Raw genomic sequence first — 12,217 nt, forward strand, 5'->3', positions numbered from 1 at the left:
CCATGTTTCTATGTAACTAAACACACTGACTTGTAGAGAACAAAAATTTTATATGCACTGACATCAAATGACTCTGCAAAACAGTGAGATTTATTGTTTACTTATTTAATCAATCATTACAGGTGATGTGAAAAGAAAGTAAGTTCAGATGAAGAAAAAAAAAGAAGAAAAACACATTATAGAATTAAAATGGGTTAGAAAATAAGAAATACAGCTATAAGTGGTCATTGTTCCATGAGCATTCTGGATGTTCAAATCATTCTTGATGTAAAAGATGGACAGTTATGGCTTCTTTAACAGTCTAGTGACAGAAGTAGTTACAGGGATTTTCAAGTTGGGTGAAATAGTAGTGAAAAGAACTCAAGCCTTTTTCTGCCACCAGTAGAATGCAGCTATACAATATAATGTTCTTTAATATTCATCATTATATGGGTACTTGGGGTGATCCTGCCACCTAAGGATATAGAGATAACACAAAAACGTATTAGTGATGTATGATCACATTCTTTGAATAAAGTAATATAAGAAAGTGTTACTACTAATTATGAACTAGAGCTGAAGGTACTAGCTCCCAGAATTTTTTAATTTTTTTTAAGTAGACATTTCATTTATTTTACCAAGGTACAAAAAAAAAAAAAAAAAAAGACACACAAGGCAAAAATAAACTAATAAAATAGTAATAGAACTAATATAAGTTTTAAGTTTTTTTTTTTTTTTAGCCATCTCCCTTTCATTTACTTTTTTTAATCTTATTTGAATAATATTAAATGGTCCCAACTGTTTTCCTAATGGTTATGCTAACTCAACATTTGTGGCAGGAGAGTACACACACAAGAATAGTTTTTTTCCTGACTTCTGAATGCAAACTCATTTAATGGAATGTGGGACGTGGTTGGTATTACAAGGGATAGAGGCCCTCAAATAAACAAACAGGAGTGAAAAAGGGCTACCTTTTTTTTTTTTTAGCAATTCCCACCAATGTTCCACTGAAGATATAAAAAGTTATGCTAGTTAACCAGCTGCATTTGTGACTAAACTAGTGAGGATTAAAAATGATGACCTCATTTGCGTGTTGCATAGTTTACAATAATATATGTGCCTTTCTGCAGGTTAATGCATGAGTTACTGATGGTTAACAATCCACAAGGATAGAGCTAAGATTTTTTTTTCAGAGTTTGAGAATGGACTTCCTACATGTTATCAGGCCTCTTATTTGCTGACCAGCATTCTTACACAAAATAAGCAATGGGCACATCTTAAACATATCTTGTTGAATCCCTGAACACAAAACACTGCTATACTCCGTGTGCACAATATGGAATACTGCTACATATGATATGCATAGAGACAACACATAAAGCCCTTCTGAACATAACATTTGTACAACTGGCCACCACTGAAATGACACATTAACGATCTAGCGGCATACAAAGATACCATGCAATAGTGAATGATTCATTTATCATGTTTAAATCAAGCACTAACCTTTTATTCTCAACTCTGCACAATTAAATGGTGTGCTTGAGAACTACTAATACAATACGATTATAAACTAGTTATAGTTTGCATCACTCTAGAAATAAAAAATAAATAAAATAATCATACTGTTTAATTTTAATGTATCGCATGTTTGTATTAAGTCCATCGAGAGTTTTCATTTCTTCAGCACTTAACTGAAAGTCAAATACCTAAAGAAGACATAAGATTGAATATATATTATTAGATAGAATCACAGATACTAAGAAAAATTAAAAATGAATGAGTTACCATAGGTAATAAAAAACAATTTCATCACTGGGGACATCACTGTAGTGTGGTCATCACTAGTGGCACCACTACATTCACACAAGCTACCAGGAAGGACAGACTTCCTTGTTAAAATTAGTAAACTAAATAGTACTTTTCGATAAAAGCATGTAAAATGCTAGTTTTGTCCCACAACTCTGACCCAGTGGTGTATCCTGGTTTTGTGCTGCCCTAGGCCTTCTAAATACACACACATTCACTGACAGACACGCATACACTAGCATACACTAGCCAGCAGACACACACATTCACTAACAGACACGCATACACACTCACAAAAAAAAAAATCCATCCATCAAACTTGCATGAGACTGAGGTTAGAGAATCTGTGACATGCGTGGAGGTTAATGTTTCTGAATCGTTTTGAGTAAAGATCTCGTGGTTTAGCTACTTAATCTTGAAGAGTTCAGCGTAACTCAACAACTTCACGGCTAGAACGCTCGCCATCAAGTTACCAATGGTGGTAGTTGTGCGGTAGTTTAGCACAGAATACGATACAGCACCAGTGGACCTGCAGTCCGCCATATTTTTTTCTCCTTCTGCTGCTTCCCTCAGTAATACAGACTTGTGGTGTTGATACCGGAGAAACTGACGGAAGCCAAGCACAGAGAGATGGACACAGGTTTCTTCAGGAAGGAAGAGATTCTTTATTGGATCACCGATCGGGACTCAGAGGGACTAATGTCACCAAAATACAGCAAGTTCTGAGCCCCGGACAATAGTGCAGGCTCCTTATATAGGCACATAACTCCTCCCATATTAAGCTCCACCCGCACATTCTCTTGACCAATCAATACAAATAAGAATTAACTTCCTGCTTGACCGCATGGCCTGTCCAGCACAATGGAGGAGGGGAATACTATATCCGGTATTCTTGCACATGCTCCGTACACTACTGATCGTATCTTGCCTCGTGCAACCAACTGATCGATACGTCAGCATATGCACGTACACATGCCACGTGGTAATCTCGGCCTACTAAATTTATTTTTACCGAGATTCCACCACATTCCCCCCTTTGATGCCTCTTGATATTTCACAATTACTTGAGGCATCACTTAACCTTGGTTTGCATACACCGCAAGTTACCTTGAACCAGACCAGACTTATCTTATGATGTGAATCTTCAACACTCATCTTCCTGCATTGGTTCTCCCTGATCTAGAGCCTTATATTTATAAATTGCCATTATCTGTGCAGCAGCCTTCCTCTCTGCTATATTTTCTATCAGGCTTTGCACAGACCTAACTACTAAGGGTATAAGACATGGCAGGAGTAGACACAACATTAAAATCAGTAGGACTCCACCTACCACTGCCTTAAGCCCTCCAATCCACTCATACCAGCTACCAAACCAACTACTTGGATTATACCCTTTCCATACCTGAGTAGGCACATGCGCTAGTTTAACCATATGGCTAGTAAGCTCAGCTATTGCTTGCCCTTCGTCATCTATTTGAAGACAGCAATTGCTCAGGTTAAACTTCCCACATACACCTCCCTCTACTGCCAAAAGGTAATCCAAGGCTAATCTATTTTGGTATACTGCTGTCCTCATCCTGGTATTGTGCTTCGCTAGAAGATTGAGCGCTTGTGATGTCTCGTTAGTAATGATCTCAACCACCGCCTGTAATCTTATAATACGGTTGAGCATATAAATTGGGGTTCTATAACCAAAGGTACCGTCCTCTGCCCACGTGGCTGGCCCATAGTGATCTATAATACGCTGGGGAGGCCATTCATTATCTTCCCAGGCGCCTATCTCTATGGGTCCCCTTTTCTTCCTATGATTCACATGCTAGACTTTAACACCTAAAGTCTCACCTGTTTCAATAGGTAACAAGAAGAAGGATGGTTTGAGCATACCCAACACACATGCCCCTTCCCAGTCCTGTGGCAACTCCGAATAGGCTTTCTTACCACAGGTCCAGTACAAATTTGCTGGGGCTCTCCAGGTAGATGTGATGGATAAATCAAACCACACATCCTTTAAATTGGCGTATCTAGCAAACGGGTTAGATGGTTCTGAGACATTTGAAGCCGACCACCAAGTTGTATTCTTTGTATCATCATCATAAGCTTTTTGCCCTAGACAAGTTAATTCTCCTACAGAAGTATTATACATCATTCCTTTCCTTGCTATGCAAACATAACCTATGATGGAGGTCTTTAATCTCCACTCAGATTTACCTCTAACACTCATATGATAATCGGCTTGTGTAGATATTAATTGGTCAACTGCCTCAGAACCGGACATTACCTCCTTTGCTTCCCAAGGCCATTGGTCTCCCATGTTAGTACCTCCACACACATAGCAGTTGGTAACATTAAGACTACCGGCAATACTTTCGGCTAAATCAATGAACAGGTTTTTAGCATTATGGGGGATCTTATTATCTATGCTCATTTCTTCATAAAAGGAATGGTATACTTGATGAGTCTGGGAGGATACCGTATCAGTCTCTATCCCTATAAACAATACTGTCCCAGGATCTAAACCCGTCCCATATATTTGAAACCCAAATAAATTACCATATTTATCTAAGAACTTGTCGGGGTTATTTATAAGTATATGGACTGGATTGCATTCCATAGACTTACAATATGGACTGGTAGGCAACTTAGTCACAATCATGTCCTTGTCTACTGTCTGTCCCCAAGTTGCCCACCCCACACAAGACCAATATGGGCAAAAGTTATAATCTCTATTTGGGCATCTAGGGCTCACATACTTATTTTTACTACTGGGACAAATATATTTATCGTTAGACCCATACGTCCTCTCCCATCTAAGATCCCCACATACATTCCACGGCTTTCTACCACTTGATATCGCCTTACACGCATCAAATAGCAGAACACCCGAAGAATGTACGGATTCTAATACCGTCTTATTAATTAGGGTCCCCTGAGGATCTCCATTCCTGAGAGTCAACCAAATTGTACGAGGTTGATACTCTGGACTGAAGCACTTAGGCTCTCCTACTCCTAAATGGCACACACTATATTCTATATTTAAGTATCTACATCTTGATACATCTCCTTTACACTCGTATTGCGAATGCCAAATTAGGGTTTGGGAAATATGGTTACCTGTTCTTGTAGTCTTAATGCATACCTCACAGCTAGGAGTGTCGGTACCTCTACCTTCCTGAATATAAAAATACACATATAAAAACATTATCAGAAACACATCTTTCGTCGTCATCCTCAGTCTATGTCCGTGCGAAGGCACCTCAGCTTCCAGGGGTAAGGGCTGCAGGGAATGGAGTTCTGCTCGTCTTCACAGGGGTCCCTTCGGGACTTTTCCTGGCTTATACACTATACGTTGGTGAGCGGACAGGCTTTATTATGGCCTTCTCACTCACTTACCAAATCTCTGAAACAATAAAATTTGTAATCCACAAGGTTCCTCGTCACTCCCACTGAGTCGTGCGCTTTAACCGGATCTTGCAGGGATTCTCTGGATCTGCTGTAGCTTGCCAAGAATCGACTGCTGTTGGTTTAACCCTGGAGTGATGTATCCACGGAGTCACTTCGGCTACTTTTATCGCTGTAGGGGTAGACAAAAGAACAACATAAGGACCTCTCCACTTGGGCCCTAACGGTACATTATTCCACTCTTTAATCCACACTTGGTCTCCTGGGTGGTAACTATGAACTGGGGGATAAATATTCACAGGTAATCTATCTTGTACCCATTTCTGTACCTCCTCCATAGTCTTACCCAACTCTACAACCTGCTGCCGGGTAATTCTTTCTCCCAACTGACTCAAATCCCCCCTTAAGTTACCAAGCACTGGAGGTGGTCGCCCATACATGATTTCAAAAGGAGAGAGGCCCATCCTTCTGGTAGGTGTACTGCGGATTCGCAATAGAGCTATGGGCAAGAGAACGTTCCACTTAAGTTGGGTTTCCTGACACATTTTAGCCAACTGATTCTTAATAGTTCTATTCATTCTCTCTACCTTACCAGAACTCTGGGGTCTATATGCCGTATGAAGCCTCCACTTTATACCAAGCATATGAGTCAGTTGTTGTAGGCACTGATGAACAAAAGCTGGACCATTGTCCGATCCTATAGAGCAGGGTAGTCCATATCGGGGTATTATTTCTCGTAGCAGGAATCTCACAACTTCTCCTGCTTTCTCTGTACGAGTAGGACATGCTTCTACCCAGCCTGAATAGGTACACACAACTACCAGCAGGTAGCGATGTCCACCAGATTTAGGCATTACTGTATAGTCAATTTGTAAATCGGACATGGGGAGTCCCCCCATAAACTGGACTCCTGGTGGCTTTACTGGTCCTTGCCTTGCATTATTTTTAGCACACGTTACACATCTTCGTACAATGGCCTGAGTCAAGTTGGACAATCTTGGTATGTAGAAATGTTTTCTAAGAGATTCTTCTGTGCTGTCTCTCCCAGAATGTGTCCCGTTGTGATAGTTTTGGACAATTTCTACCGCTAGTGATGCTGGAATGACTATTCTTCCATCTTCTAACTGATACCATTTGTTCTCCAAATACTTTCCAGGTTCAGTCTTTAACCACTCCTCTTCTTGAGCTGTATAAACTGGAGTCCATTGAGACAGTGGAGTTGGTATAAGAGCAGCTATATGCTCCACATACTCTTGTCTTCCCGATTCAGCGGCACGCTTAGCTGCACTATCTGCCATCCGATTTCCTTTGGTTACATCACCATCTCCTCTCAGATGCACTCGACAATGTATAATACCGACTTCTTTCGGCTCCCACACTGCTTCCAATAGTTGTAGGATTTCAGCTGCGTACTTGATTTCTTTGCCTTCTGAATTCAATAGTCCTCTTTCTTTATACAAAGCTCCGTGGGCATGAGTGGTTAAAAACGCATACTTGGAGTCCGTATAGATGTTCACTCTTAAACCTTCAGCCAATTGTAACGCTCGTGTCAGTGCTATCAATTCTGCCTTTTGTGCTGATGTTCCTTTTGCCAGTGGCCGAGCTTCTATCACCTTGTCTATCGTTGTTACTGCATATCCTGCATAGCGGATCCCTTCTTTCACATAACTACTGCCGTCGGTGTAATATTGAACATCGGGGTTCTGGATGGGAAAATCACGAAGATCTGGTCTACTTGAAAATACTTCATCCATTACTTCCAAACAATCATGTTGACTTTCAGTAGGTTGTGGCAAAAGGGTAGCTGGATTTAAGGTGTTTACAGTCTCTAAATGCACTCTTGGGTTTTCACACAACATTGCTTGATACTTGGTCATACGGCTGTTACTAAACCAATGATTTCCTTTGTAATCCAACAACGTCTGTACTGCATGTGGGACTCGTACATAAAGTTCTTGACCCAGAGTGAGTTTATCGGCTTAAGCTACTAGCAGGGCGGCTGCAGCTACGGCTCTTAGACAATGTGGAAGTCCGCTGGCCACTGCATCCAGTTGCTTAGACATGTAGGCAACAGGTCTTTGCCATGATCCCAAGTACTGTGTCAATACTCCCACAGCCATTCTTATTTGCTCATGTACATACAGGTAGAATGGTCGTGTGTGATCAGGTAGACCTAATGCTGGGGCACTCATCAAAGCCTTCTTCACATCTTCAAATGCCGTTTGCTGTTCTTGAGTCCATAAGAAGGGGTCGTGCTCTGTACCTTTGATAGCTGCATACAGAGGTTTTGCCAGTATCGCGTAGCTGGGAATCCATATCCTACAGAAGCCTGCTGCCCCCAAGAATTCTCGCACTTGTCTTCTATTCTTGGGTATCGGTATTTGGCACACAGCTTCTTTTCTCTCTGGCCCCATAATTCTTTGACCTTCAGAGATATGGAATCCCAGATATTTGACAGTTGGCAAACACAACTGAGCCTTCTTTCTAGACACTTTGTACCCTGCCTTCCAGAGAATGTGTAGTAGATCGTGCGTTGCTTGCTGACATATTTCCTTTGTAACTGCTGCTATCAACAAGTCATCTACATATTGTAACAATACACACTCTCCTGGGATGGACTCGAAATCCAGTAGATCTTGACTTAGAGCTGAACCAAATAGGGTAGGTGAATTTTTAAACCCTTGGGGCAGTCTTGTCCAGGTCATTTGGCGTTTTGAGCCCGTTACAGCGTTTTCCCATTGGAAAGCGAAGATACATTGACTTTCTGCGGCAATTCGGAGGCAAAAGAAGGCATCTTTGAGGTCTAGGACTGTAAAGTAAGTAGCCCCGCCCGGAATTAAAGCAAGCAGGTTATATGGATTGGGCACAACTGGATGTATACTAACAACCGCATCATTGACTGCTCTCAAGTCCTGTACAGGTCGATACTCATCTGTACCGGGCTTTTGAACAGGCAGCAATGGGGTGTTCCAGGGGGAAGTACAGAATTTTAGGATACCATACCGTATGAACTTATCCAGATAAGATTGGATGTTCTTCTTAGCCTTCTGCGGGATGTGATATTGTCTTAGGCTCACTGGATAAACCCCAAGTTTTAGTTCGATTTTAATAGGTGGAATATTGCGGGCCAGTCCTGGTGGGTTGTTCTCTGCCCAAACTCCTGGTATGTTGAATAAGGATTCATCACTCCTAGGGTTTTGGATAGTCAACGCTGTATAAAGTCGCCACTCTTCTTCCTTTGGTACGGATAATGTCATAACACCTGAAGGTCCATTAAACTTTAAGGATGTTGTTCCATTTGGTAGGAACGTAATCTGCGCTTGTAACTTAGATAGCATATCACGTCCCAGCAATTGGACTGGACATTCAGGCATATAAAGGAATTGGTGTTTTACTACGTGGCCTCCCAATGTACAGAGTCGACTTTTAAGAACCGGTTTTGCAGCACTTCTTCCAGTTCCTCCTATTACAGTAATAGTTCTTCCAGATGGAGGAGCAACTAGGTCAGTCACCACCGAATGTTCAGCACCAGTGTCGATCATGAACGCACTCCTTTTTCCCCCTATTGATACATCGACCATAGGCTCCGCTCGACCAAGGGGGATGGAGCCCGGTCGGTATCAATAGTCCTCCATGACCGTGTCAGCCAATCCTACAAAGTCCCTACCTTCTCTATCGCGAGACCTTTGCGCTGCTGGATAGTACCTATCTTCCCTTACACTTCCTCTGTTCCCATTACTCCCTCTATTACCATTGCTCCCTCCGGGGCCTCCTCTACCTCTCGCTCTGCCTCTAAAGTTTCCGTAACCTGCCCTGGGTAGGTCTCTCTCGTACTGCTCTCTTTGCGGACACTCGTTTCTCCAATGCCCTTCTTCCTTGCAATACGCGCACTGATTCCTACTCAAAGGCTCCCTATTCCATCTACTATCGCCTCTATCTGGGCCCCGTCTATCTACGCCTGCGATCGCTACCGCTAGCAAATCAGCCTTTTTACGCATCTTGCGCTCTTCCTCTTTCTTAGTCTCTGTTTCCCTGTTCATATATACTTTTTTTGCTACCTCCATTAGTTGGGTGATAGACATTCCTGCAAACCCTTCTAACTTTTGTAGCTTGCGCTTAATATCTCCATAAGCTTGGCTGACAAAGGCGGAGTTTACCATTCGGGAATTATCTGCGTCTTCCGGATTAAAGGGGGTATACAAGCGGTATGCCTCCAATAATCGGTCATAAAAGACACTGGGCGCTTCATCACTTTTCTGAATCACCTCAACTGTCTTCGACATATTAATGGCTTTCTTCCCTCCGGCTTTCATGCCAGCAATTATAGCGTCTCTATAGGCTTTGAGTTGGACCATATCTGCGCCATTAACATTCCAGTCGGGATCGGTGTTAGGATAATGTGTTGCGGCCCATGCTGCCGGATTGGCTTGATTTAAAGCACGGGCTCTATCCTCTAGCGCTTTAATGGCCGCTTGGTTAATCCTTGTCCTTTCCTCATTATTAAACAATGTCATTAATAACTGCTGGCAATCAGCCCATGTCGGATTATGTGTCTGAACTATCGAGGTGAACAGATCGGTCATAGCTTGTGGTTTCTCAGTGTACGAGGAATTGTGGGTCTTCCAATTCAAGAGATCGGTAGTCATGAACGGGACATATACGAAGACTGGGTCAGCATGTGCCATTTGACCTGCGGCATCGAGATAGGCTGACCCAGGATTCAGACGAAGAGGCATCTGATAATGCTTAAGTTGTTGGGTACCGGTCAGTTGTCTGGTTAGTATAGGGCTACGTAAAGGGGCGTCAGTTATGGGTTCCAGTCGGGGGGAAATAGGGCATGAGGATGTGGGAGCTTGATTTTGGGAAAAGCTAGTAAATAGAATACTCCCAGCCGAGCTAGAAGAAGCTTGACCGGAAGTTTGAAGTGGCGCCAAATCAGGATATTCAGATCTAACGGGGGTTGGTTCTGGTTCCGGAAGGGGAGGTTTAATACGAGGGGGTGGATTCTGTACTGGAGGAGGAAGCGGAAGTGGATGAGGGCAGTGAGGGGAGGGGTATACACTGTGTGCAGAATTATTAGGCAAATGAGTATTTTGACCACATCATCCTCTTTATGCATGTTGTCTTACTCCAAGCTGTATAGGCTCGAAAGCCTACTACCAATTAAGCATATTAGGTGATGTGCATCTCTGTAATGAGAAGGGGTGTGGTCTAATGACATCAACACCCTATATCAGGTGTGCATAATTATTAGGCAACTTCCTTTCCTTTGGCAAAATGGGTCAAAAGAAGGACTTGACAGGCTCAGAAAAGTCAAAAATAGTGAGATATCTTGCAGAGGGATGCAGCACTCTTAAAATTGCAAAGCCTCTGAAGCGTGATCATCGAACAATCAAGCGTTTCATTCAAAATAGTCAACAGGGTCGCAAGAAGCGTGTGGAGAAACCAAGGCGCAAAATAACTGCCCATGAACTGAGAAAAGTCAAGCGTGCAGCTGCCAAGATGCCACTTGCCACCAGTTTGGCCATATTTCAGAGCTGCAACATCACTGGAGTGCCCGAAAGCACAAGGTGTGCAATACTCAGAGACATGGCCAAGGTAAGAAAGGCTGAAAGACGACCACCACTGAACAAGACACACAAGCTGAAACGTCAAGACTGGGCCAAGAAATATCTCAAGACTGATTTTTCTAAGGTTTTATGGACTGATGAAATGAGAGTGAGTCTTGATGGGCCAGATGGATGGATTGGTAAAGGGCAGAGAGCTCCAGTCCGACTCAGACGCCAGCAAGGTGGAGGTGGAGTACTGGTTTGGGCTGGTATCATCAAAGATGAGCTTGTGGGGCCTTTTCGGGTTGAGGATGGAGTCAAGCTCAACTCCCAGTTTCTGGAAGACACCTTCTTCAAGCAGTGGTACAGGAAGAAGTCTGCATCCTTCAAGAAAAACATGATTTTCATGCAGGACAATGCTCCATCACACGCGTCCAAGTACTCCACAGCGTGGCTGGCAAGAACGGGTATAAAAGAAGAAAATCTAATGACATGGCCTCCTTGTTCACCTGATCTGAACCCCATTGAGAACCTGTGGTCCATCATCAAATGTGAGATTTACAAGGAGGGAAAACAGTACACCTCTCTGAACAGTGTCTGGGAGGCTGTGGTCGCTGCTGCACGCAATGTTGATGGTGAACAGATCAAAACACTGACAGAATCCATGGATGGCAGGCTTTTGAGTGTCCTTGCAAAGAAAGGTGGCTATATTGGTCACTGATTTGTTTTTGTTATGTTTTTGAATGTCAGAAATGTATATTTGTGAATGTTGAGATGTTATATTGGTTTCACTGGTAAAAATAAATAATTGAAATGGGTATATATTTGTTTTTTGTTAAGTTGCCTAATAATTATGCACAGTAATAGTCACCTGCACACACAGATATCCCCCTAAAATAGCTATAACTAAAAACAAACTAAAAACTACTTCCAAAAATATTCAGCTTTGATATTAATGAGTTTTTTGGGTTCATTGAGAACATGGTTGTTGTTCAATAATAAAATTAATCCTCAAAAATACAACTTGCCTAATAATTCTGCACTCCCTGTAGAACTTCCTGCATTCGCGTCACCTCTTCCTATAGGGAAGTAAGGGGGCGGCAAAGGGATCTCGGACTCAGGGGGCGTGTCCAAAATGGGCCTAACCACAGTCCTAGTGGACAAACAAGTCCTGGCCACCATGAGGCGACATTGCTCCTCGTGGCATATCTGAATCCATTTTGGCGAGTCATTTATGGCCTGTTTCCAACAATCAATATATGGAAACTGTCCGTAAAGTTCAGGCCTACCTGACACAGCCACGTGTACACGCTGTATCAGGGTTGGATCCAAACTACCACGTGGCGGCCATGCCGCAACCAAAATAGGCCACTCCCTAGTGCACAAAGTGACCAAACGTACAAGAGACATTTTAACCCCAAAATCACATGTTTTAAATCCCTTTTTTAAATGCTTTACCATACAACCTAAGGGATCCAAAA

The 12,217-nt window shown here is 42.5% G+C and overlaps 1 protein-coding gene across 1 annotated transcript in view; it reads right to left on the reverse strand.

The window, feature by feature from the left end:
- Positions 1 to 235: 235 nt before the first annotated feature.
- The window catches only part of LOC134602557 (aldo-keto reductase family 1 member C23-like protein), a 42,228-nt gene continuing 30,246 nt past the window's right edge, over positions 236 to 12,217 (reverse strand). The window contains exons 8-9 of the mRNA XM_063447532.1: positions 1,606 to 1,688; positions 236 to 454 (exon numbers count right to left, since the gene is read on the reverse strand). Of these exons, the coding sequence (XP_063303602.1) occupies positions 412 to 454; positions 1,606 to 1,688 (126 nt within the window). The 3' untranslated portion in view covers positions 236 to 411. The remainder of the gene's footprint in view (positions 455 to 1,605; positions 1,689 to 12,217) is intronic.

This window comes from Pelobates fuscus, chromosome 3 (genome assembly GCF_036172605.1).
Source record: "Pelobates fuscus isolate aPelFus1 chromosome 3, aPelFus1.pri, whole genome shotgun sequence".
In the NCBI taxonomy this organism is placed as follows: Eukaryota; Metazoa; Chordata; class Amphibia; order Anura; family Pelobatidae; genus Pelobates; species Pelobates fuscus.